This window comes from Harpegnathos saltator, unplaced genomic scaffold (assembly GCF_003227715.2).
Source record: "Harpegnathos saltator strain DR-91 unplaced genomic scaffold, Hsal_v8.6 scaffold41, whole genome shotgun sequence".
NCBI lineage: Eukaryota > Metazoa > Arthropoda > Insecta > Hymenoptera > Formicidae > Harpegnathos > Harpegnathos saltator.
In genome coordinates, this window is record NW_020230217.1 from 835001 (window position 1) to 862532 (window position 27532).

At 48.6% G+C, this 27532-nt stretch overlaps 1 protein-coding gene across 4 annotated transcripts in view; it reads right to left on the reverse strand.

The window, feature by feature from the left end:
- The window catches only part of zfh2 (Zn finger homeodomain 2), a 413801-nt gene that overhangs the window by 130807 nt on the left and 255462 nt on the right, over positions 1 to 27532 (reverse strand). For all 4 annotated transcript variants that reach the window (XM_025301293.1, XM_025301292.1, XM_025301294.1 and 1 more), the window contains one exon: positions 1 to 1617. This exon is cut by the window's left edge and continues 1772 nt beyond it. In XM_025301293.1, coding sequence (XP_025157078.1) covers positions 1 to 1421 — 1421 coding nt within the window. In that variant the 5' untranslated portion in view covers positions 1422 to 1617. The remainder of the gene's footprint in view (positions 1618 to 27532) is intronic.

The window sequence follows — 27532 nt, forward strand, 5'->3', positions numbered from 1 at the left end:
GGCGAGGTGTAGTGCATGGCGTCCGACGCCTTCGCCCAGGAGGCGGCGCTCACCTGCGCGCTGGTTATCCACTGATGCTGCTGCTGTTGCTGATGGTTGTACGTGAGCGGATGACTCGAGTGCGACGTGGGCGTGGTGGGGGTGCTCGGCGAGGGCCGTTGCTGCTGCTGCTGCTGTATCTGTTGCTGGTGCGACTGCTGCTGCTGCTGCGATTGCTGCTGCTGCTGCTGCTGCTGTTGCTGAGGACTGCTCGGTACACCGGGGGTGCTCGCTGGTGTACTCGTCGTCGTCGGTGTTTCGTTCTCCATGGACTCGTTTCTCTGTTGCTGTTGCTGCTGCTGGTTCTGCAAAGGCGCGGGCGACACTTGCGCGCAGGTCGAGCTCGTGACGGGTTCGAGGAAACTGACGAGCGGCTGTTTTCCTCTACCGACGGCCTGTATGATGGCCGAAGCGGTCGAGTGCGAGAGTATCTGCCGCTCGTCCTCCATCAGCGTGAGCTGGTGCTCGCCTTGGGCATGCGCGACGAAGCTCTTGGCGTAGCCGAAGCTGAGCTTGCATATGAAACACATTAGGATAGGCTTGACAGGTACCGACGCGGCGGGCGGCGGTGGCACTGCGGGTGCCGGAGGTGGTTGCTTGCTGCCTTCCGCGCTCCTGTAACTGATCACCCGGTAACTGTGCATCACGGGAAGATCGGGATTGTGCTGTTGGGCCGCGGAGCGTTGCTGCTGCTGTTGCTGCTGCTGGTAGGTTGCTGCCTGATGCGCGTACAGCCGCGACACGTAGAACGCGCTGGCGATTTGCGGGAAAACTAAGGTGTGAGGAACCGAGACGCCGCGGCCGTCGACGATGCAACCGTCCGGTAGAGAGTCGTCCTCGCTGAGTTCGCTCTCGCCCTCGATGATGTAAGCCGAGCCGTCCGGGTTGTAGACGATCTTGCCGTCGAACTTCTCCACGTCGCCGCCCGTCGGACTCGGGCTCGGACTGGGACCCTGCTGCTGCTGTTGCTGCTGACCCTGCGACTGCATCGTCATAGTAGTGGTGGTGGTGGTGGTGGTGGTGTCCGCGATGGGCGTCGGTGTCGGTATCGCGTCGCGGGTGCAGGGTTCCGTGCCCGAGGGTGGACTAGCCGTCCGGGGGTGATGGGGCTGATGTAGAGCAGCCCCAGCCGCCGGGGGGGACCCACCCCCGCGGCCCCCCTCCTCCTCCGGGCTCATCTCCTGCTTCTGATGCGCGTACGTGGAATTTTGAAAGGGTACGCCGTGTTGCTGCTGGCGCTGTTGCTGTTGATGGGCCGCCACCAGCTGCTGATAGAGCTGATGCTGCCCGATCGCGCTCGACGTATGTTGCTGTATGTGCGAGGGAGGAATGTTGTGATGTTGTAGGTGGTACTGGGGGGGATGGGGCTCACTGGAGGGCATCACCCCAAACGTGAGGCGGCCGCCAGCCTCACATCACCTACGGCGCCTGCGTCTGCGCTCTCCGGACTGCCTCTTCTTCTTCTTCCGCGCGTTACGCTCACCCACGTCCTCGCCGACTGCCTCCCCGTCGTCTTGTCCTTCTCGTCGCCAGCGAGATACGATTTACTAGCTACTCCGACGCAAGCCCAGGTCGTACCTGCAACATTCAACGGGAAGGGGGTCGGTCGTTAGTCGTTGGCTGCAGTTGTCAAGTCGGAATTTACGCGCGTCTTAGCTCTACTACGTGCACCTCTTGGCTCGGTCTCTATATATATCTCACTAGGTCGAACTGCGGAAGGATCGTCGAGCGACGGTGATCGAGCGGATGAATATCACTGAGGATTTGCCTCGCTGATGTCCGTCGGCGGAGGAAGCGAGACAGGGAGAGAGGAAGACTAGACGTGGCTCGCTCGTGAGAGAATGAATTCAGACGGGCTATTTAGGAGTCGTCTAGTCGGTTAATCCGGACAAACAGGCCCGACGTAGTGCCGAGGACAACCGAAAGATAGCGAAATACACAGAACCGCGAGAGAGGCAAGCTGCGTGTACAGAGGATCGCGGACGAGAAGACGGCGGGTAGGTACACAAAGCCGCGGAGGAATCGTCGTGGCGAACACAACGGCTCGTTGTGTTCGGATTACCTGAAGTGAACCCAGCTGTGTTTGCGATCGATCGGCCGGGCTTATCTGTCGATGGTATATCGATGTTTCCGTTCGCGCGGTCGGTGCAAGAAAGAGAGAAGGAGACCCGCGAGGAAACGACCCGCTGAATGGCGAGTCGTTTCTATGAATGCTCGCCTGTATGCGGTCCAACATTTTTCGTCGCGTCTCTCCTGCGAGAGGCGGGGGGAGGGAGGGGGAGAGGAGGGGAGAGAATCTTCTTCTCCTCCTCCTCCTGCTTTATCGAGCTGGAGTTTTCGTTCATATTGTGCGCTATGAAATGGAGCATTGTTCGCGCATTCGCAAATAATCGCATCACTCCGTTCGCAGAATTAACTCGTCTTCGTGCCGCGCACGTACAAGCTAGACGTTCTGAAAAATTCGCTCTCTCTCTCTCTCTCTCTCTCTCTCTCTCTCCCTTCCTTCCCCTCCCTCCGTCTTGTTCGCAGGCAGAACTCCCTCCGGGATTTATCGCGAAGACAATACGCGATTCTTACTTCGCGTCGGGAGTCGAGTCGACGTACACGCATCGCCCGAAGGCCGACGCCGAGCTACGTGCGCAAAAAGCGAAAGGGAGGAAGAGGAAAAAAGGGGTTAAGGCGCGTTCTCCGTGTCCATCCCCCAAAATGACGACCGAAGAAGACGTCGTCGGCCGCTTTGATTACCGCGGGGGATAACGCGCTCGCTCGGCGGCTCGCGTAATCCACGTTTCCACTGAAACGTGCGCGATGATGCGAATTCCTGCCGCGAGCGAGCGAGCGAGCGAGCGAGAGGCAAAGGGAGACGGACCGAGGAAGAGAGGAAGAGAGAGAGGTAGGATTCTCTAATAATCTAATCCCAATTACGCGCGGAATCGCGGCCTCGAATCAACGTCGTGAGCAGGAGGCCGGCCGCAAGCATTCACGGAATCTAACGGATTAAAAGATGAGCCGAGTGGGTGTACACGGATTTATGCGCCGGCTCGCTCGCGTGCGTATGCACGGGGGTGTGGAGCAGCGTGACGACCGTCCGAGCGAGCGGAGAGTATCCTATCCTGCGGAAGAAGCCGCTGAAACGATCCCTCTCTCCCTCTCTCTTCCTCTTTTGATCGCCCTCTTCTCGCCCGTTGGCCGCGGGCGGCATCGCCGGACATTATGGTATATACGCGTATACGCGGCATTACATAGCTCCCTTCTTCCTCACCCTGTGCGCGTCCCCCCTCCTCCGCCTCTTCTTTCTCCTCCTCCTCCTCCTCCTCCTCCTCTTCCTCCTCCTCCTCCTCCTCCTCCTCCTCCTCCTCATCGACCCGCGCCATCACCACAGTTATAATTCCGCGGTGCAAACTCCATAATCTAGTCACCGTATCCCCCGGCATCTCTTTCTCGAACGATACCGCTTTTATAATGCGTAAGGTACGCCGGCCGGCCGGCCGGCCGGCCGGCCGCGATCGTTCCCTCGGATTATCATCGATCGATACCGCCAATCCTAGGCGAATCTTTCCTCTCCGTCCGATGCCCAATCACGCGCCGCGCCGCGCGCGCACGCGGAGAAACGTTCCGCGCGATCCGATAAAACGCTTACCTACCCCCCTCACCGCCCCCTCGACAGGGGCTCATTAAGGCGAAATCGTACGCGTTTAGGGATATAATTGCGCCTTGCGCTGCACTGGGTCGATGTTAAACGAGCCGGGAGAGGTGGGTAGGGGGGGGGGTGAGGGCAGGGTGCACAATGCACCTTCGCGGCGCGAAAGACGCGGCGGCGGAAAGACGTTGCTCCGAGTTTCTCGACGTCGTCGCGCCGACGCGATACAATCGCTCGTCACTGCGTCGTCCAAGACGGCAATTAGAATTTCATGGCGCTGCTTTGTCAATCGTTTCTTTTATATCTTCGTCGCCAGGAGAATCTCGGTATTTGCCCGCCGAGGCAAGAGGCCTCTCGTGCGCGTGATCCGATATCGATAAGTTATCACGTTCAGCCGTGCTGCGCGTACATGTATATGCATGCGCATGTGTGCGTAAGCAGGCGGGATATAAAGGAGAAAAAAAAGGGAAAACGAGGGTAACAACGTCAGGGCATTGTGTAAGGAGAAACATCTGCCAATCTGACATCACCTGCCGCGGCTTGCCTATTTCTAGTCAATCTAGCACGCGCACGTCGCGTCGGCGATGGCTTACGAGCGATGGACGACAAAGCGGCGTCGGTGCGTATATGTTTGTGGCGTGTGCGCCGTCGAGAACGGCTTTGTTTTCGCAGGGCCTGGCCGCAATTAAACGATAGCATCTTAATTGTCTCCCGACCATTCCGCTAAGGCGGCAATTCATGGCCGCGCGCGTTCGTTTTTCGAGGCTAGAGAGAAAGAGCAAGAGAGAGGAAGAGCGAGACAGAGAGGGACCGAGAGAGAGAGAGAGAGAGAGAGAAGTTGATTCCTTACAGCGTCCTCTATCGACAGTTTCTCACATCGCATACACTCGCGCGATTAGCATGTTCGCGCGCGGGCCGAGATTCGCGCGAGTACTATTATCGCGTCGGGAGACGAACGACGAGCGAAGAAGGAGAGAAGAGAAAAACTTATCCGGAATTTTATCTTGTAGCGAGCGACATGTAGAGATGTGAGAATCAAGAATTTTTATGTCGAATTCGAATCGAATCGAATGAAATCGAGTTGAATCGATAGAAAATTTAACATGACTATTAAACATGCAAATAATGACGGAAGATTTTAATATGAAAAGGAACATTGATGTATTGTAATATCATCTTAAAGTAAAATATATATTTAAATATTTAAAGTAATTTATAATTAAGCTATTAATTATAAGTTAAGTTAATTATAAGTTAAGGGTTCAAACATACGGGCCCAGATGGCCCGTTTTGTAGCCGATGCGCGCAAACGCTGATGTATTTGATTCGTATTCGAATCTCCGCGATTCGAAATTTTCCAATTATTCGGATTCGAATCACAGGGACTCGAATTCGAATAGTTCGCACATCTCTAATAGATGGATATCTCACCGGAAGCGGCAACGTGTGACGTTACCGTTTTGATTCTCCCCGTTGAGTCGCGGACACAGCACGCGACGTAAAAATCCCTCCCGCGAGAGGTGTACTCTGGATCGCGATAAAACACGACGACGACGAGGACGACGACGACGACGACGACGAAGACGACGATATCAAGGCCTGTAAATATCCCCGGCGAGCGGGGCAAAACGGAAGTGAAGGAGCGGAACACGAGCGAGCAACGCACGCCTTACGCGATGGATGGGTCTACGAGCGCGTAACGGCGCGGGCGATACCGCGAAGTCAGGCATAATTATAACTTTGGAGAAAGTCGGAGAGGAGACGATCACAGGTGGCTGATGAGTGTTCAATAGTGGAAAAGGGAAGCGCATGACATAACACGGCGCGGGAAGAAAGACGATAGAGGGCACACGCGGTACGGCCACCGTCGGCAGCGCGGCAATGGCCGGCGGCAGGGGCGGCGGGGAGGGTGAGGAAGACGAGGGCGATTCGGCGGGGCGAAGAAGGGTCCCCCTGGTGATGGGAGTTAAACGTTCGGCGAAGGAGCGACCGCGAAATCGACGCACCGTCGTGCCCTTTGTTTGTCGCGGCGTCTCGCCCGAAGTTCCCTTTGTATCCCACCCTGGAACGGAGGTAGGAGGCATCCCGCGGGCTCTCGCGCGGGGCCCACATGGCGAGCCGCGGGGCCCGGCCCCGCGCGTTATTCGGCACGAAATACGCAAGATGCGCGCAATTATGGCCTCTCAATTATCTCGTACGCGTCTCGTTATTTATTGAATATATATCGTGCCTGCTTATTTCTCAGGCGAGTTTGCGTGCCGCGGTGGAAGAGGGAAAACACGGGGTGTCGTCTCAAAGGGCGACGGACGGGTGTAGGACGGCGGTCGTCGGTGTGTGTGTGTGTGTGTGTGCGTGCGGCGGTGTATGTTTCTCTCCCTTTCCTTTTTCTTCTTCTTCTTCCTACTCGTCGTCGTCGTCGTCCACTTTGTCTGCTCTTTTTCTCCGCCGCTCGCAGTTTCGACACGGCCGCCGGCCAGGCGACATTGTTCGCTTATGTACGGACGTGCCGATCAAGCGGAAGTTGTCGAAATTCCGCGTCGCGCAAACGCAAACCGCAGACTTTCGCGTGCTCCGCATACACGCTCCGCGCGCGCGCGCGCGCGCGGAATAAGCAGGCGTGTCATTAAGGACACCTCGGCGAGAGAGTCCGCGCGACGATGGCCGCCGCGCGCGACTGACAAGCCTCCTTTGATTGGATTGACGCTATCCGGAATCCTATTATGCTTGCGCCTTGTTAGATGGCGAGTGCGTTTCATGTGTATGCGCCTCTCGGAGCTTCGTCTTTCACTCCGGCCGCACAATCGGCCGGAGCTTCCTCATACAGCTGTTTAGCCCTTTGAGCAGTTTTTTTCTTTATTCCCAACATTTTTAGCATTGTGCATGTTAACGGAGGCGGGCGGAGGATGCCAGACAGTTGTAAACAGTTTAATTCGAGAGGTGCTCTTTCAGCGGGAAAACGGGAGGAAAGAAATCCGATGGGAGAAAAGTGAAAACACACCATCGCATTAACGCGCTCGATTAAGCGACATAGATCGATCGGGATCTTTTCGCCTTCCGAGCAGTGTCCTTAACCCTTTGAGGCACGTATTTTTCAGAAAATCCGAGTCACATGAAAATTTATATACGGGGGTTTCTGAAGTCGCTGATGACGAATCCGCTATCAGATTTTCGAAATTCAAGATGCTGGGATTCAGGATGGCGGACGCAAAAATGAAAAATCGCGATAATTTCGGTGACAATGGGTATTCTAGGTTTTTCGGAGTCGCTGATTACGAATCCGTTATCAGATTTTCAAAATTCAAGATGACGGATTCAAGATGGCGGCCACAAATATGAAAAATCGCGATAATTTCGGTGACGTCGGTGATTCGTAATTAGCGACCTTGAAAGCTAACTAAAGTACAATTTCAGCTAATCATATAAAAATTTTATGATCCGCCATCTTGGAAAATAAATTTTAGAATTTGGACTTCAGATTCGTAATCAGCGAGCTCAAAAACTAACCAGAATACAATTTTAGCTAATTTAATAAAAATTCTATGATCCGCCATCTGGAATCCGCCATCTTGGAAAATGAATTTTAGAACATGGACCTCAGATCCGTAATCAGCAACCTCAAAAACTAACCCAAGTACAATTTTAGCTGATTTAATAAAAATTCTATGATCCGCCATTTTGAATCCGCCATCTTTGAAAATTAATTTTGGAATTTGGACCTCAGATTCGTAATCAGCGACGCAAAAAACTCCCAAAACTTGATTATGAGCAAAAAACTTCACTCATAGTTCACTCATTAATTATAATTCACTCATAGTTCGTGGAAAATTATTTTTTTCTGTAGAAATATGTATTTTTCACACTTTGCTTATTCATAACAAATGGACAACTTATGCAAAACACTTTTCAAACTTTCATGTATATTCCCATATCATATAAGGCGCTCTAAAAAAACGCGAAAAACCCGACAAGGATCCCTCAAATATGAAATATTTCATGAAAATGTGTGAATAAATAGGTAGTAAGTATACTTACCACTATGCCTCAAAGGGTTAAGGACGCACCGGGTCTCAAAGAGAATCGAGCAGCCGCGCGCGCACGCAAGTATCTGAAAATCTCAGCGTTCTGCGGGAGAAAAGGGGCAAAAAAGGGGGGAGGGGAAAAAATGGAACCACGCCGAGGCACACAACATTGCGCGGTGCATTAGACTACATCAATCACCAAGTGCAACGCACCGGCGGCTGCACCGTGCAATTAACCGCGGCCGTATTTCTCTTATTATTGTTATTACGCGACCGGACAGCTTTCTACTTAATATACGCGGGGCAGAGTCCTGATAAGAACTATCCACGGCCGGCCGGCGACCACGTTTAGCGACTGACGCGCGCACCGGAGCCGCGCGGAAACGTTCCTGCGCGTCCGTGTACACGTGCGTGCATGCATGTATGCGTGTATCAGTGTGTGCATGTCGCGACGCGAGCTGTACGCGCTCTCCTCCGCGCTCTCACGTGCGAAATGTGCCGACGTGAGAAAACCATTACGATCGCGCCCGGTGTCTTCGATCGCCGATCGGCCGTCATCGCACGCTGGGCCCCGCACGATTTACGATCTCGTCTGAGCCTGAAAAGCACCCCTCCCTCCTCCCGGCGCCTCTTCACGTTCACGCGGTCGTTGCGTTGCGTTGCGCCTCGCGTTTGCGTAAACCTCGTTCGCTCGCACCTCGCCTCGCGGTTGAGCGCGATGGAGATGGACAGGAAAACGCGCGCGTAATCATTTCATTGCGATTATTTTAGCCGCAGAGAGCGTCGTCGCGTTCACTCTGAGAGAGCGAGGAGGGTCCAGGCTCTCGGCTCTCGGCTCTCGGCTGAGGCTGCGACTTTCGCAGCGCAACGCGCAACGTAAAGTATCAGTGTTAGACTGGGATCAAGTCGGGACGTTAAATTCCCGGGAATTACATTTGAAATGTAACACGCATGGAGGTCAATTTGGAAAGACGTCGAAAAACAGGCAAATACGTTGGCACCATTGCCACTCCGCTCCGTCCCTTGCCCCGCAAGAAAGATTGTTCGCTGTTCTCGTAGGTCTCATGATTAATTCGTCGACTGAACATCACAGAGACTTTATATCGTCTCGCTCAGTAATTTTATTCGCCGCCAATAACGCGCTATCGCGCAGATATTTCGCAAGCGAGGGAAGATATTGACCGCTGCCGATAATGAGCGGTCGTGAGGCTTGCAATGCGCGCGTGTGTGTAAACACGCCACAATGCGAAAGAAAGAGAGAGAGAGAGAGAGAGAGAGAGAGAGAGAGAGAGAGAGAAGGAGAGAAACGAACGCGGTCTCGCCGCGCAGTAACACGCAATCGATAATTATCCCTGTGTTCCCACTGGATACGCCAAAGAGACGCGTATCAACAGGACGAAATCGTAGAATCAACCGTCCGAGAGTGTCGTTAAGTCGCGATGGGATAAAAGTGTAGCGGCGATGTTTCAACCTTTTCAGTCCGGATATCTCGACTTTCCATAGAGAATATACGAACATGGTTAAATTTATGCATGTATTCCGTGCAAACTTAAAGGATTCGCATCTAAAGCGTGTCTATTGAATATTTGAAATTTTAAACGTACTTGCTAGACCAAAACAATAGCTTGGTTCGTCCTCGAGGAACTTTGGAAGCAAAGCGCAATAATTAGAGCGGAGGAAAGTATACTCGTCTCACTCAAATTTTATTTCGCGAGCTCTTCGAGAACCAAGTGGCCCGACAAGAATGCAAACCAAAATGATAAGTACGTCCAAAGTTACACGTCGAGAGTTGAAACACACATTCGCCGAATTTGAAGACCGAAGAAACGAGAGCATCCTGCGTATTTCGCTGCATACTCCTGCTTTACCCGACTCTTCCGGTCTCCATCAGCGATTCGCGATCGACCAGCCGCGAAGACGCCGGTGAATTCCTCAACGACGACGGCGCTCGTTCTCTTTCGACGCGGTTCCGCGCACCGCGCGAGTTCTTCTCCGGTCGTCTCTCCACCGTCGACATTTCCGCTCGCCTCGCGCTCTCGGCCTGCACTCCGTCGGCGGGCCGACGCGTCTTCGCGATATCTGATAAGCGCCGATTAATCGTTATTATTTCGATTGCCCGGAGGAATTCGCTCTCCGCTACGGAATATCCGCTCGCGATCAGGCGGAAGAGGAGCGAGGTGGAGGACGGCCGTGCAGAGGGGCACCAGAAGGGGTAAGGAGGTGGTGGCGGCGGTGGAGGCGGAGGTTGCGAAGGAAACCGGGGGCAGAAGAAGAGGAGAAGAACGGGCGATGGATCGGAGAGGGAGAGAGAGAGAGAGAGAGAGAGAGAGAGAGAGAGAGAGAGAGAGAGAACGAGAGAGTGCGGGCCTTCTCCCGCTCGAAGACAACGGCAATAAGTGAAGGGCAGAGCGCACGAAGCAGACGAGCGAGCGAGCGAACGCGCGCGTAATTTACGTGCAACATGGATCCGGGCGGCGTTTAATCCGACGGAGCCGGCGATTATGAAGTTAGGGTTGGGTTAGGTGCTGAGCGCGAGGAGGGCCTCTTTGTGATATCAATTAAGTATGATTTTCCCCCACTCGCGAGCGAGCGCGAGCGCGCACTCTTGTCTTCCTCGCGGGCTCGGGTCTTTTCTTCTTCTTCTCCTCCTTCTTCTTCTTCTTCTTCTTCTTATTCTTCTTCCTCCTCGTCATCTTCTTCGTATTCTTCTTCTTCGTATTCTCCTTCCTCCTCCCGCTCCTCCTCAGCCCCGTCGCTTTCTTCGCGCTGGCTGCTCTCTTCGCTCCTCTCTCACTCTCACTCTCTCTCTCTCTCTCTCTCTCTCTCTCTCTCTCTCCCCCTCACCTTTCCTCGCTCTCCCCCCGGCCTCCCCTCCCCGCGGGGGTAACCCAGGGTTTAACCCATTCCCTTATAATTTCCTTCCAATGCACCGTGAGAAACTCGCCCGCAACACGCACGCGCACGCACGTACACACAACGGAGCCTCGCGCGCTCTCGCTCTCGCGTTTCGCTCTCTCTCTCTCTCTCTCTCTCTCTCGCTCGCTCGTTGCGGCGGTCACCGATTATTAGATTTCATCGAATTTTCGTCGTCCGCGCGCGAGCATCCGGTCCAGACACGAATCCGCCAATTAACCCCGTTAGCGTGTGGGGGATCCGCAATTAAGTCGGCCGTGAGAGAAGTCGAACCACGACGAGAGAGAGAGAGAGCGAGCGAGCGCTTTTTCGGAGCGGCGTGGAGATGCGGGGCACCGCCGCACCGCCGATATTACCGTTAATCGTCCTTGCTGACTCAGGTCGTGCATTATGCACTAGACCGCATGCATATTTCGTCGATTTTTCTCTCCCTCTTATAATCACCGCCGTTTTCATAGCGGCTGAAAAAAAGTCGGATATCGGGCATTAGTGAGAGCGGGAGGTGCGCAGTTCTTTCTCGACACCGCGCTGCTTACTCGCTCAATCTCGCTCGCTCTCTCGCTCTTTCATCCTTGACGGTCCGCGCGTAGATCCTTTCCTTTTCCGGAGCGTTGTAGCTACTTTCCTTGACTCACATCGGTTTCGACCGGGGTCGCCAGACGTCCAGATCTTGCCGTCAATGTCCGGCTGGATATTAAACACGCTGGGACTATGAAATATTCTTTGCGCGTTCATTGGCACATTTTGCCAAGAATGTGTCTTCGCAAGCTACATTTCTCCAGTTTTTTCTTCCTTTGCTTTGGAAGCCTGTCCGGATCCATCAAATCTGGCAACTCCAGTTTCAACGCGATGAACGAGACGAACGAGACGAGCGAATCAAAGCGAGGGATCTGCAAGTCGAATGAACGAAGAAGAAAAAGAAGAAAAAGAAGAAGAAGAAGAAGAAGAAGAAGAAGAGGAAGAAGAAGAAGAAGAAGGAGAAGAAGAAGAAGAAGAAGAAGAAGAAGAAGAAGAAGAAGAAGAAGAGGAAGAAGAAGCAGGAGAAACGAGTGTCGCGTGCGCAGGAAGTAGAACGCGGGGAAGCGGCGCAAAATCTGCAACCGAGTCGTTTGTTAGTCCGTCTGAGACGAGCTCCATAACGATCTCATTTAACTTCCCGCCGACACTTGACCCGCGCACGTCAGAGAGAACGTCCACGCAGAGTGGTGGTGTTGTCGCGTGCGCCTCGGCGAACTTAAATCAGAGCCGCGGAGATAGGCCATCAAGGGAAACCGGAGCTGAACGACGACGCAAAGAGGCGTGTAATGCCTCGACACTATGTGCGTTTGTACATGTGTACGTATGTGTATGTGTGCGTGCGCATAACGGTTCACCTCAGAACAACGACATTTCCCGCGCACGGACCCGCCGCGATGGGCTCGCCGCCATCGCCATCATGGTAGCGCACGATGCGACGCGCGATCTTTCCCAATCGCCCGCGGGAAGCGCAATCCTGCGACGAGACCGGCGCGCGGGATTCTCCGCATGTGTGTGTGTGTGTGTGTGTGTGTGTGTGTCGGCGCACGGTTAGCCGATTCCGATGCCCCGATATCCCCCCGCGAGCCGATCTGCCGACGCTTTTATCGGCGGACATGGCGACGGGCCGGCGCGCGCAAAGATCGTAGAGAAGAAGCAGCGCGGCCTTCGAGGCTTCGCGCGCTCGGGCATTGTAGGAAGTATTTTTTGCCCCGACGTCGAGCCCGAGCGAGCCGTCGACGGTCGACGTGGGGTGGCTAATGACAAAATCAATGCGACATAATTAGACATGGCGGCTGGTCGGCTACCTAGCCAGGCTACCTAGTGGAGTCCACCGCGACTGGCGGCCGCGCCGCACCGCGTCGGTGTGCGGCCACCTATACGCGCTCGACGGACGGACGAGCCGCCGTTGCGCCGAGGAGAAATTATTGTAAAAACATCCCTTAATGTGATCGATACGGCTTCGTCGTTAGTTCGTGCCTGTCCGTCTCGGCCCGATGGCCGTAGCGTTCTTTCACAGCGAGAGAGCGAGAGCGAGACAAGGCGAGACGACGAGAGAGAGAGAGAGAGAGAGAGAGAGAGAGAAAGAGTCGCGCGAGATATTTTAACGGAGTCGGCCGCGCAAAAGCGACTACCGCGATCGCTGCGATCGCGCGTAATCAACGAATTACTCGAGCGAACGCGTTCGCGGATCGTCGTGTGCGCGCGAGTGCGAGACGCCGCGCAGCACTCGATACCGATGTAAATAAGACGATACGATTCCACGCACGTCGTCGTCGCGAGCATCGGCCGCGATAGAGAAAGAGAGAGAGAAAGAGACAGAGGGAGGAAGAGAGAAACAGAGAGGATAAAGGACGGTCGATCCGCCGGTCGAAGCGGGACAGGTCGCGGCGCGAACGCTGAATTAATTATTCGCACACACGGGCCGCGCATTACTGGACGCCCTTCGTCGTTCGCGGCAATTTCGCGCCGACTGGCCGATATAAAATCCACCTTCGGATTCCCCGGTCCGCCGACCGGTCGGATTTTTTGCCGGGCTCTCTCCGCCGCGTTCTCCGCGGCACGGCGCGGCACGGCGCGGCGCGGCGCGGCACCCGGCGAGCAAGCGGGTGGCCCTTCTGATTGGGTTCGTTCGGGCCTGGTTTCTAGGTGCCGCGCTAATGATCTCCGTTAGCGGATGCCTCGCGCCCTGCGAGGAACCTGTGAGCGCGCCGCGTTGATTTATGGCCGCCCGGGATTCCGGCGAATTCGCGCGCCGCGGAATCCCGATCGCGGCCGCGGAACGCGATACCGATTCCGCTTGTTGGGCCGAGAAATCGGGTCTCATTGTCGAGAGAGATGGAGACGGATCGCGACGGGTCTAGTCGACAATGGAACCACCGAGCGGTCGAAAACGATGGTGCTTTCCCGTGGAACTCGCCCGGCTTCGCGCGACGATGCGTTTTGCATGTTTAACGGACGGCGAAGAAGACGGACAAGTAAACATTTTTGCTCTTGCATGACGTATTTCTTTCAGGAAGCTGTCATTTGAACAAGTCGAACCTGTCCGCCTCAAATCAGTAGGTGAAACGTTGACCGTTCCGGTGGAAGCAGTTCGCGCTGGACGTGGGTAGTTTTGCTAGTAAAGAGCGAAAGAGAGAGAGAGAGAGAGAGAGAGAGAAGTACGACGGGTAGAGACATACTTAGAGTTAATATTGTCGCGCGTAGCGACGCGACGAAATTATACGGGGAGCAACCGTTCGATGCGGCGGAACAAAGCCGCAACAAAGTATCGTCGGTTGCGCAAGACGACTTCTTTGCACGGTGTAAAACTCGATGTAAAACCGAGCGAGTCGACGCGACGCGACTCGACGCGCCGATGGTATGACACGGCTTGCTTATGGCATGGCATGGCATGGCATGGCACGGCACGGCATGGCATGGCGTGGCGTGACACGTGGCGTCGTACGTACGTTCGTATGTACGTTCGCTTCGATTCGGAGCAGATAGATAGAGAAGGCGCTTTTATGCACAACATAAGCTCGAGTGTAGCGCATACGCGCGGAGCTAATTATACCCCGGCACAAAGGGTTCCCCGCGCACCGATGACGCATAAGTAAGCTCGATACGTCGATGGGAGAGCATCTATACACAGTGCCGCGACTGTGACGACGACGACGGCGACGGCGACGATGACTATCGAGACCGGCAATCGCGTTGAGATATTTGTAATTTATTGTTCCTCTCGTTCTTTATCCCCCTCCCCCTCTCATTTTTCTCGTTCTCCCCTGAAGGAACGTGCGTTCAAGCACGTGCGTTAGACCGATGCTAAAGGCTCGTCATCTTTCTATGAAATGGCGGTTCAGAAAGAAAATCAAAAGTCCGACGAAAGAAAAGGCGTTGGGTCGCCCTAAAAGAAATACCGAGCCGATGATATTTTCCGCGGGAGAACGCGCGATCAATTCTTCAAAATTTACATTTCGAAATCTACCGTGTTGGAGACACAACACCGCGCCTTGGCGTGTTAGGGCACATTCACACCTGGGCAGCAAAGCAGAACAGCAGAAACCAAGAGAGTGACAGAGAGAGAGAGAGAGAGAGAGAGAGAGAGAGAGAGAGAAAAACCGTCGCGAGAGAAAGACCAGACTACCAGCGCGAATTCTGATTGATTTCCGCCTTTCTGCTTTTCTCGCCAAGTGTGAATCCTCCCATAGAGACGATAAAGGCGGAATGAAGGGACGGAAGGAAAGTAACGGAAAATGATAGCACCGAGTCGGGAAGAGGAGTCTGCGTGGACGAGTGCGCGCGTTTCGCGCTCCTGGACGCGTGTCGTCGTCGCGAGAGATTGGGAACGCGCGATGGCTCGTCGCAGCTACTCGTGCGTGTCGACAAATTGATTTAAAGCGCCCCACACACCCACACACCCACCCACCCGTTCACCCGTCCACCCGTCGCTCGACGGTACGGTACCGCGTTCCGACGTACGACGAGAGCGCGGCCGGGAAACGCGCGTCGCTTTCACGCTGCGGACGGGGATTACGTTGATCACAATGCGGTGCAAGCCTCGGAATTCATATGATTTCCCGTTGATTGTTGAGCGCGCGCTTGATACGCATGAGCTTCTCCCTGAGTGCGCGCGGCGCGGGCGACGAGTGCGATTTCGGTGTTACGCACTCGCGCACGCGAGAGAGGGAACACTTATGGCCACGGTATAAGAAAGAACAGTAGATTCACGCGGTGGCGGTGCTTTTGATCTCAGGTGCTACAAGACCGCCATGTTGCTGCTTGTGCGCGGGTTATAATCTGAATGACAATGAATAGTAGCTAAAACTGATTTATTGCTGTTTTTCAATATTTACTGTCAAATCTATAAAATACATTATAAAATAATATAAAAATATGAACTATTATTAATATAATATGTTAATAATATTATAATTAATAATACATAGCATATTACTAATTATAATATAGAACATGTATATATATATATATATATACACACACACACAGAGTGCTAAATTTCAAACGTAACAGGTAAAAAATCTCGAAAACTAAATGATATTGAGTTCCGTCTCTTTTTTATATTGTATTGTTTCGAAGGGGACACATTTTGATCGAAACAAAATTTAACACTTTGCAAATTTAAATTTGCACTTTTGCAGTTTGTTATACAACATTTATACCCGCCTCTTTCATTTATTTTACTGATTTTAATAAAACAACAATATTATGTTAAAAATTCGGTCATACGGTTAATCGTTGCTCACACCTACACATTTTGACAGCTATTGGCCGCCATATTGTTGGTTGTGCAGTGCAGTCATGCGTGACAAACGACCGTTCGCACTATTTTGTGCTGAACCTACTGTGCTTCCTTATACTGTGGCTATGGCTGTCTCGCGGATCCCAGCGCGATCGAATTTCTTTAGGAAGGCAAACCAAATATGACGGGAGACGAAGCTGCGCGCAAGCGACCAGCGAGATGATCTTGGGAGGAAAACCATCGGCACGGTACCGGGAAAGCGAGAGAAAGTATCAATGGCGAGTACATTCAACAATGCATATATAACATTCGATATAACAGTAATAACACACGTTCGATGTGTGTGTGTGTGTGTGTGTGTGTATACGTGTTCTACGCTGAAAGTGGAAATATTCGCGTCTCAAGACCGAAGCAATAAGACGACAAACCGGTGCCTTTACCGCAGTCGCCCGCGTAAAGCTCGCGACACTTTCTCCTGACGAGTTTGTAAAACACAACGGCGCTTAAAGGCGCACAGAGGTGTTCGCAGTCTCGTCATCGTCGCGTGTCCATAAACTCGCGAGAGAAGAGACCGTCGCAAATTTTATCGCGAAGGACGCGTGCTCGCGCCATCTCCTGCGTCTTTCCGACCTGGAGAGATGCGCCGCGCCGGTCGCACTCGCCGACGCCGTCGTCGCCGTCAAGTTCTTGGTGGTCGGTCTCATTAGGAAGCCGCGGCATACCTGAAGAGCAGTGACTTGCGCTGCTCTCTTCAGGCTGCCTCGTGGCCGTCGTTACTGCGTCCGAGATATACATCTCGCTCTTTCCCGATCCTCGCGTAAGCCTTTACGGCGAGCAGGAAGGTGGCGATGGAGAAGGAGGGTGAGGGGGGGGGGGAAGATCCGGACGGGACCCTGGCGATTATTTTATGGATATACCGGTCCGCTTCCGCCGGGCGATTCGTAAAAGGGCAGCGTACTCGCGCCCAAGGTAGGAAGGAAAGAAGGATCGAAACGCCGCGCAGGTATCGGCGGGAAGCGAGAAGAACAAACGAAGCCTTGTGGAGGCGAGGGCGGCTGATATCGTGTCGCGACTAAAGAGAAAATATTTCACCTCGCCGGCGCGGCGCGGCGAAATGCGAAGCTCCCGGACTTGCCGCTTGTTATTACGTCCCGTTTCGCGCGAGGCGTAAACGCGCCGCGCAAGAAGGTCACTTATGAAATTAACCCCTGTCATTTCCGGAATATTCCCCGGAAGAGAAATTGCTTCGCGTGTGTCGCGCGAACGAGCGACACGTTCCGCGAATCGATCTAATTGCTCGTTACGTCGGAGAATCCAATAAAAATGTATATCGTCGATTACAGGCACTTATCGCTCGCGGTACGCGCCCTCGTTCTGCATGCGTGTAATTTCTTAATATTCTCGACGATAACGAGAGAAAGAATAAAATAAAACGGCGACATATTTCGCGGAAAATTCAAAGGGGACGCGCACATTAATCTCACGTGACGGGAATAACCGGAGCACACGGAGAAAGTATTGTTGTAAAGATTGCAAGAACATTTTCGCATTCCCAGACTACACGGATTATTATATATTTGTTACAAAATGTTGTTTAACATTTATGTTCGCTTGATATTCTTCAACATTGAATGCTTTGTTTCACTATTTCACGGTGATTCGTGCCAGAAATATCAGTATAGTCCGGCGTTTTGTGTAAAGAGAGAAAATAATCTTCTTGCTACAATACAAAGAAAAGAAATCGGTACAAAGGAAAAGAAATCGAACGAAATCCTCAACCTTTCCTCCTAGGAAAGCCTGGAAAAAAGGTCCGACGTATTGTTAGTTTCACGTTAGCGTTAGCCTGGTAGGGCTTTGTCACAAGTTCAGGTCACCAGTTCAGGTTTGAGTAAGCTTGTTGACAAAAAGAAATCTTCAGGAACAGTGGGAAAATAGCGGACTGAGCTCTCAGGAGAGAGATGAAAGGCTCGCGCGAGACTCGTTTCTCTGTCGGGACTTAATCGTCCGGCAATTAATTGAGCCCATATGTCAGGGCTAATCGATCGCGGTTGCATGTTGAGCTAAGCGATCGGTTAGATTTCACCTCTCAATGCTCATTATATCCCCAATTATATCCCCCCGGCCCTCCTCTCCCCTCCACTCTCACTCTTTCTCTCTCTGTAAAGAGTACGAGCGAGGTTCTCTATTATCCTTGACAATTTCTGCGAGGATCGTATCGTTAAACGCACCTAACCTTTCTACAGCTCAAATATAATTTACACACCGCGCTGTGTTTCGTTCCCTCGAGCTATAATGTGAGCCGAGTCTTAAAGTTGAAACATCGATTATACTGAAAATCCCTACGAAAATGGGTAGACCTTGCGTTGCACAGTTATCTAGATTGGCAACTTTGCCATAGGTTTCCAGTGTTGTTGTCGAAAGTTGTAAGTTGTGAAGAAATAGCCAATCAGAAAATATAACATCCGCTTTCTCGTTGTCCATTAATTTTAATCGATAATTAGCTAAGAGAATAGTCAGATAATGTTGATTATTTCTGCCAATTAATCGAGGCTTAATGAAAGTCACTTTAATGAGGTAATAGCGTTAATGCAACAAGAAATAAATAAAATTACTTGACGCCTGACAGCCTTGAGGCTGTATTGTGGCTATGAATTAGAACTAACTTCAAATTTTAATTCAATGATGATACATAAAAAAGAAATACCTGCTCTATTGAGTAACATAGCAAGAATTTTCCAAGCGCCATCTTTTTTCTCTCTGTTTCTAAAATCTGGTTCAATTTTATTAATTAGGAATTGATTCATTTTTATGTATATAATTAGTGATCGTATTTCGAACTTATCCCATTCTTCTCCAATTGCTTCAAGTCCACATCCAATTTATACTGCTCTTCAGTATCCATTTTTTTTACAAATAACAGAAAGAATATAAATATTTACAAAACAATTAAAAATTACACTACATCATTTATATCAGACATCCTTTATCTATGGCATCGTGTTTCATTTTTCGCGCTCTTCCTCGGTATTTGAACTCGATATTTGATTGGCTGGATACTTGAATACCTATTCCGGACCGGCCTTTATGACACAAGGTAGGTTTTCACTTTTGACTTCAGGTCAACTTTTTAGACTAAATTGAACTTTTCCCAGTTTGTACGAGATAGTCGTACGAGGTAGACAACACAAGAGGTTATGAAAAGTCGATTTTCTCTTGAAAATAAGTCGAAATTCTGAATCAATTCTTACGCGGATTCTCCATACGTTATATCGAGGACGCGGCAGTAAAGTGACCGAATATCGCGGAAAAAGTGAAATGTACTAATGTGCGAGTGCGACAATGCTCGACCGTAAAGAATCGACGATACTTGTGAGATATGTAAAATGGCGTCATATCTGTGAAATGTATCAAGTATTGTAGTTATTGTTGCAACGATTACATGTGATGCATTTCGCTGTATTCTGTCATTTCGAGGAGAACGTTCGAACCTAGTTTTAATAAGAAGAAAGAAAAAAGACTAATTATGTATCCTGAAATTGGGAAGTGGAGAAGGTGGGGAGCCAGAGAGGGAAGAGAGCGGAGGAAGCTACGATACTAGTGAAACGAACAACAACGCGAACAAAGAGACGACGGCTCGAACAGTAAAAAAAGTGACGCCGCGAGGCGAAGAATTATCAAATTCTTGTGCCGCGAACGAGATCGTTAGGGAGACTGTCGACGATGAGAAGACAAGAAAGCGGTACGTGTCGAGTCGCTTCGCCGTGGTGCATTCGCCATGCCGTCTTCGTTTCCATCGATCGGAACTTGTTCGTTTATTCGCGTCGTCGGAGAACCTTGCCTCTCGCTCCCTCTCGCCCCCGAGTTCGCTCCCTCACATGGCGCAGCATTACTGTGGCCGGGCACGAGTGGCGAAAGAAGAGCGAAGATGAACAGACGAGGGAACAGAAGATGGCTCCCGTCCTTAACGAGCCGTCAATCTGCGGAAGTGTCAATGACACTTAGATCGGCAGATGTTGAACGTCACGAGAACGTCAAGAGAAGGGAAGTGCAGTGCACCTCTCGACGTAAGATGTATATTTATTTTTTTATAAATAACGTCTTTTTAAATATCATAAAAATCATTAACTTGATCTTTATGCAAAGATTGATGTATTTTGCTTTTCAATCGGCTCTCTTGCATACCGTCCAAAAGAAAGTACACCGAGAAGAAGAGGAAAGAGAGAGACTATTATTTTTTTTATTTGAACACGTGTCCTTTCTTCGCATGGTCTGATGATAGAGCTTGTTCCCAAAATGGCTGCCATGTAGCAAAATGTGCTTCGCTAGCGAGGTGGACAAATGGCGAGTATACTATCATTGCGCGAGCATTAATTGTCGTGTGTACGCCTCTTTATTCTTTTGCTCGCGGATGGATATGCGGGCGAATTGTCTGTCGGAATTAGGATTAATTACTGGTTGTCCTTCGAGCAAGCGCATGCGCCTGTGCTCCTTGCTTGCTTCCAGCAAGGCATTTTGGGAGTAGCTCGTAATGTGTGCTATTGATGTAACAAAAGAGATGTTTGAAAAATCCTCTAGAATTTTATTCTCAAGAGAGAGAGAGAGAGAGAGAGAGAGAGAGAGAGAGAGAGAGAGAGAGAGAGAGAGAGAGAGAGAGAGAAGAAAAATATTTTACCCATATAAAAAAGAACTAAATATTTATAAAAAAGATAGAAGTATGATAAATATTTAAATTCTGATATTTTAGGCTATTGTGTAGAGAAATATTTAATTTCCTTTTCAGGTTTGCATGTATATGTGTGTGTATTTATCTTTCCGATTTGTTTCCGCTATGTCGTGAATATTTCAGCAGAGACATTCAGAATTATTATTCAGGTTACCCTTTGACGTAACATATTTTAGCAGATTGACGCGAGAATCACAAGCAATTGAAGTGCATCGAGCGCTTTATACCGGGGAGCATTCCGTTATTTTCGACGATGTCCATTCGATAGTCCGCCGCGATTGTTACGAGCAGGTTAATACCGCAGAGTGAGAGAGGTAGGGGAAGAGTTGAATTAGGAGACTGTCTTCCCCACGAACATTATCCACCGACACGCAATCATCGGAGCTCGGAATACGTAGGCACGACGAACGCGACTCTGCGTTTATCTACGTCGCATCGATACCTAATCACTGTACTTATATCAATGTATCACAGCTACTGTACTTGTACAAGACTTGTAGGAAAGCATCGACTTTCTTCCGTTTTGAGATAACCTGTGTGTTTCCTCTTACAGTCTGAACCGATATGTGGCTCTTCCTGCACCAACATAATTATCACAGATGTGATTAGATATGTATATAATTTTATTTATTTTATTTTTTATTTACTTTATTTTATTTTATTGCTATATAATTTTATTTCTATATATATATATATTTCTATATATTATATAATTCTATATAATTTCTATATAATTAATTTATATTTATTTATTGTTTTTTATTTTTTTTAAATAAATTGTGAACGCAAATTATAAAACTTTTATTTGTTTTATTTTTCTAGATTATTTGTAAAATGATTTCAATTTTCTTTTCTCCTTCTTTATTTCCACTGACTTCAAACATTACACACCACACAATAATTACGGAATTTCGCCTTGTACCGATTGTAATATAGGACACGTCTGTTATATCGAGTTATTGAAATGTGCTAAATGTGCTTGGCGGTGACAGTTTCCAAGCACGGAGAAAATGGCACGATCACTCGCGAGTCAAGTTTTATCGTGGAAGAAAAGCGCGATCTCGGCGCGAGGGACAGCGGGAGAGCGAAACTTACCGAGCGCGTCTTGTCAGTTTCGCGTCGCACCTTTTATCGGGTTCGATGGATCGATCGCTCCGCTCGTTTCGCGGTCCGCGCGCGGCGGAATGTAAAAGGTATTATTTCACGCGCGGGACGATAAGGTGACGAGGAACCAGTGTCGCGACTATCTGACTCGCTGCCGAACACCCGTTAGTCGGGACGCGTTCTAACAGAGCGATGTATTCGCGCAGCTCACTGATACGAGCCGGATAAGGGATATTCAATTATTCATATACCATTAGCCGACGCACCGTATACCGGGTGTGCGCGACACGAAGGGATTCGCTCTCTCTCTCTCTCTCTCTCTCTCTCTCTCTCTCTCTCTCTCTCTCTCTCTCTCTCTGTCGTGAGCGCGCGCGCAACTCTTTCGTAAGTAGTAGTATAATTTCCTCGGCCAACAACGTGTCATTATTGGGGAGTCGGGTGAAGCCAGGCGGGACAGGATGAGAGAGGAAATAGACATAAAGCGGGGAGGGAAAGAGGACAGAAACAGGGAGAGAGGAGTGGGGAGAGGGATAGGACGAGGATGGCTGCGGGGAAGGGGAGAGAAAAGAGTGTAATGTGACTGTCGATAAAGGTATCGATAGCGGTCTCGATGCGGCGTCGATGATCCGCGCCTCGTACAATGAGTCATGCGGTGAATGATTGATTGGATGACTCGTGAGTCAGTGCGCGGGTGCGCGTCGAGGAATCTTTACGTCATTCTGACCGATCATGCTGATTTTAATCGCAACACGTCGGCCGAGGCTGCAGGATTCGCGGCCTGTAATGCGAAAAAGAAACTATGATTTAGGGATTTTTTTTCTTGCTGTTGCACACAAGATAGAGGACGCTCCATGCGATTTTTGTAGTAGTGGTGGTGTTTTGTAGTTGTAACGTGACTTAAGCCAGGGAATTTTTCTACTTTCTACACTAGCCTTTCTATTATATTCGGATATTTGGGTTGGTACCACTTGAGTATCCTGAGCAGGATCCGCCCCGAATGCTACCTGAGAAAATCGCACAGAAGTAACAAAGTGTCGCCGATGATGTATCTGTTTGTTAGTTCTCGTGGATTTTCGCAACAAGTGATTTTCGTGCTACATTGTCCTGAGACATACGCGTATACTCAAAAGTGGGGAGGTTCGAGCACTTTTCTTTCACATATTTCGAAAGAGGTAAGAACAAGAACATTCGTCTTTCGAGAAGAAAATCCGAAGATAAATTTTCCTTTTGAAAGTCCGCTAGGTGTCTCGAGACACACGGAAAGATTGAAATTAGTGAAACCTTCGTAATTTTAGAAATGTACTCATTGTACACGAATATCTGAGTAATGTTGACAAAGGCCAAGTACCTGATGTGTAAAAGTTCTGGAATAACGTTTGAAAGCTACGAATATTCTCGGTCGATATAGAAAGTACACGAATTTCAACATTACTAACTACATGGTAATTACTAACTATGTAGATAACTTCATGGAACCTAACTGGGACCTTCCATCATTTCTTGAAAAAAGAAGAAAAGAAAATTTATGGAAAAATGCAGTTGTGTAAAGATTATAGCGTGAAAAATCTAATTTCCCAAATGAGAAATTCCATTTGTCATTTCAAACGACTTTTCCAAAGATTTTCATTTTTCTCATTTTACAATTGAACGAAGCATATACATGTTATCTTTTCGAGTAACTTTATTTATTGTTCGGTAAAACAATCTTCCACGTAACTTTCATATTTCTATGTAGACAACTTCATAGAACCTAACTGGGACCTTCCATCATTTCTTGAAAAAAGAAGAAAAGAAAATTTATGGAAAAATGCAGTTGTGTAAAGATTATAGCGTGAAAAATCTAATTTCTCAAATGAGAAATTCCCTTTGTCATTTCAAACGACTTTTCCAAAGATTTTCATTTTTCTCATTTTACAATTGAACGAAGCATATACATGTTATCTTTTCGAGTAACTTTATTGTTCGGTAAAACAATCTTCCACGTAACTTTCATATTTCACGCATCTGACATTTATGCATATACATCTTTTTTTTTTATATACGTGTTGTTCCCCCCTGCGGTCACCCAGCCATCCACCAAGCACTAACCATGGCTCATGTTCCTTAACCACGACGATCGAACAAAACCTAATGCTTTCAACGTGACTTGATCGTATTCTTATGGATCGCGCTTATTATGTATCCTCATATAACATTCAAGAATCATTATTATGCCGTACTTACTAGCAAACTGGAAACAACACAAGAACAATCGATACGCGATGGACGTGAACGTAATGCATATTGGCAAACCAGTTGCGGCACGACCACTTCTCAAGTTTTAACCGAACGTTTACACGACAGTTGCTTCGTACGATACATTAGAGTTGTCTGACGAAGACGACGTATCAATTAATAACGCTTCTCCACGCATCAAACAATACGATTTAATCTAGCAAGGAACAAACTTCCTTCAAATAAAAATTACATTTCGCATGGAACATCATGTTGCTTCAATGGCATAAATTCAGATCAATCAAAAAGATATGAGAAAGAATCAGAAATTTATATATTGAAAAAAAAAAAAATACTGAATCTAAAGAAATCTTTTTTTTTTTATACAAGTACAAATACTCAAAAAGTGCAAATACTTGAAGTACTTTAACACATGCCACGCCGGGTCGTTTTTGAGCGATTTTCTATCCAGGCCATTTGAGTATTTATTTTGAGTACAGGCAGATACGTTATAAAATATTTCATTATATTCATTACATTCGTTGACTCGTTGATCGATAAGTAACTATTTTGTATAAAATATTTATCATATCATGTGTCAACGGTGGCATGGAATGAGTTAAATATCTTTTGGTTGGGATTTGCTCTATCTATCTTTACCATCCATCTAGCTTTGCTACATAATCTGTACTATTTATTTTTGAGATTGGAAGTATTGGGCTTTATTAATGTTCAATTTTTCATGTGGATAACAAAGTTACATTAATACAATATCGACCGTAAACACCGTAAAAATTCGATTCAGACGTTTTAATTTAACAAACTTCGACTTATTCCAATGTATTTCATATGATTGTGAAGATCCAAACTCACATGTGAGCTAGGAACGTACGATCGATTAATACAGCAGTTTTCAACACAGATCTCACAGTTCGTAGGGATAATGATAGGGAATAAACGTATCTCTAGGATCTTAGGACGCAAAACGAGGAACGCGTTTCCTGCATTTCGTGAATTCTGTGAACAGCCCACTCGAATACATTAGAATATATTGAGAAAAGGAAACTTTTTGTGAGAAAAGACTTCATCACGTGTCTCGAAGCGTCTGGTAGAAATGGAAAATTGCGATATCCTTCGCATATATATACGTGTACATATAGACTTAAAATTTCGCAAGTTTTATTCTCAGCTAACAAAATTCTCTGGAAGCTCGCGAGGTTGCTCTTTGGTTTAACAGATCCGGCCAGAGGGGACTTCCCACTTCGCGGCGTGCCACGCATTTTCCGTTTGCGCTCCCACGAATTAATTAATCCGTTCGCGCGACTAATCGCATCTCCCATCGCTGAGATGACGAACGCGAAACACACGTGCAACTTTGTCGATAGTCTCGCGACTCGCGGCAACCTGTTCGCCCAGACATCTTCCCCGCGTTTCCCGAGAGACGTGTATTTCGTTAACGGCTAATTTGGCCGACGAGACGTACGAGCAGCCCGACTCGCCTCCTGACACACGTGTTATTTACTCACTATGACGGAAACGCGGCGTCGCCGCTGAAAGATACGATTGCAATAATGCATGGAAACCGCACCGGCGGCCGTATTGTGCACCGCGCGTGTGTGTAAACTAACAATACCGACAAGCCCATCTCGTAGGACGTTGCATACATCGCGTAAGTCCACGTGACGATTCAGAAGTCTTACCTTTGTAATTCTTATTGTAGAACTCTTTCGTATCGCGCCTTATTTGATTTCTTAATTTTGTATCTTCGATGAAGCAGACGGAGTAGTAAAACAGAGCAGTAGGTAGTAGAGTACGATGGTACTTGTTAAATAGACAAAGTATGATTTATGAAAATAGCGTAATAAAATAAAAAACATAATAAAATAAAAAAATTATATAAAATAAAATAAAAAAAAGATTGAATCGGTATGAAATAATACAAAGTTAAAGTTAGTAGAGAATAAATCACGTGTCTTGAGGCCGATAAAAATTAAAAATTGCGGTATTTTCCGTACATATTCTGTACACACACACACACACACTACACACACACTACACATATATATAAATGTAAGTTTCGCAAGATCTATTCCCAGCCGACGAAGCATTTTAAATTGAAGACAACCAAATTTTTACTTTGGAGATAAATTTCTATACTTACTTTACTTTAAGTAAGTAAAATTCTGTATCGTTCGCAACACATTCGACTTGAAAACACTTGTTGCTTCTTGTTTCACCTGAGCACTGCAACCTGCACGACTGAACTCTCTCTCAGTAATAGGTAGAGCGTCTTAAACCGACCTATCTTTTCGGACTCATTGCAAATGCAAACAACGCTCTGTCGGCGACAGTTGGAAGTTGTTCTTACTATGTAATAAATCTCTGGACAACTTGAGAAAACAAACACGTGACTTCAAAAATAAATTACTGCCTAGGGATTTTTTTCAGTGATTTCTCTCTCCAAAAAAAAAAAAAACACTACGAGATCAGATGCTAGTATCAAGGGCTGAAAGTCCCTAGATACTAGAGTTTCAGTACTAAATTTAATACTAAAACGTTGGCACTAGATACTAGTGTTAACTCAAAAACTAGTGGATATTTGGAAACTAGTCGATAGTGTCGCCATCATTTCGGTTAAGGATGTTGGCTTTGCTTAAGCACGTGTTACATCTACCGACAGTAAAAGCCAGTCAGTCAGCCAGCCAGCCAGCCAACCAGACAGGCAGGCAGAGAGACGGACAAACAGACAGACAGACAGACAGACAGACATGGACAAGACTTGAAAACACCAAAGTGCGAATATGTCGTGGCCGGTTAAATGGCGAATAAGACTCGCGCGCGTATCGCGGCAGTTGCCGACGCGTTGATTTGTATTCGCCTCGTGAAAGGAAGGTCGCAGCGTGTACTAATCGCTCAAATTCTTCATGTTTCGCCGCCGTAGCGTCTGCATGTAGCAAGAAGTCATTCGTTTTCCCCGCGTCGATCTGCCGATTGTAATTCTCTCCGACCGCTCTTCCTCTTCTCATGCTTTTGCTGCTTCGCCGGCGTTTTTTCCTTTCTTTCTTTCCTTCTCTCTCTCTCCCTCTCTCTCTCTCTCTCTCTCCCTCCCTCTTTCTTTCTTCCTTTCGTTTGGTACATTGTATGTATTTCGTACATACAATGTATCGTATTTACACATAGTGGCGGAGGCGAGAGAGCGCTGGCTAGCATTTAGATTGGATCGAGAAAGTTGAGATACCGGGCGATGATTGGCGACTTTTGCCACGATAAACTCACGAGGCCGCTTCTAATCGTCTTCAGGAATCCATAAACACGCGTCTCTGAGCGTTTCGGAATGTTAATAACAGGACGCGGATAGAGCGAATAGCAATTAATACGGATCGTCAGGTGAATCTTGCTCGAGAGGTGAATATAGTAAGCTGTTATTATTATTATTATTATTATTATTTTATTAGCGATTATCGGCGTTCAAGTTGCGCGGACTGTGGGACTTGTAAACACACCGGCGGATAAATCACCGCACCGGGATTACATTTTATCGTCTACTAGTTCATTTGCTGATTAGACACGCGCTATCGACGCGCGCGCGCGCGGCTCCTCCGAGGAACTGCCGCGGAATC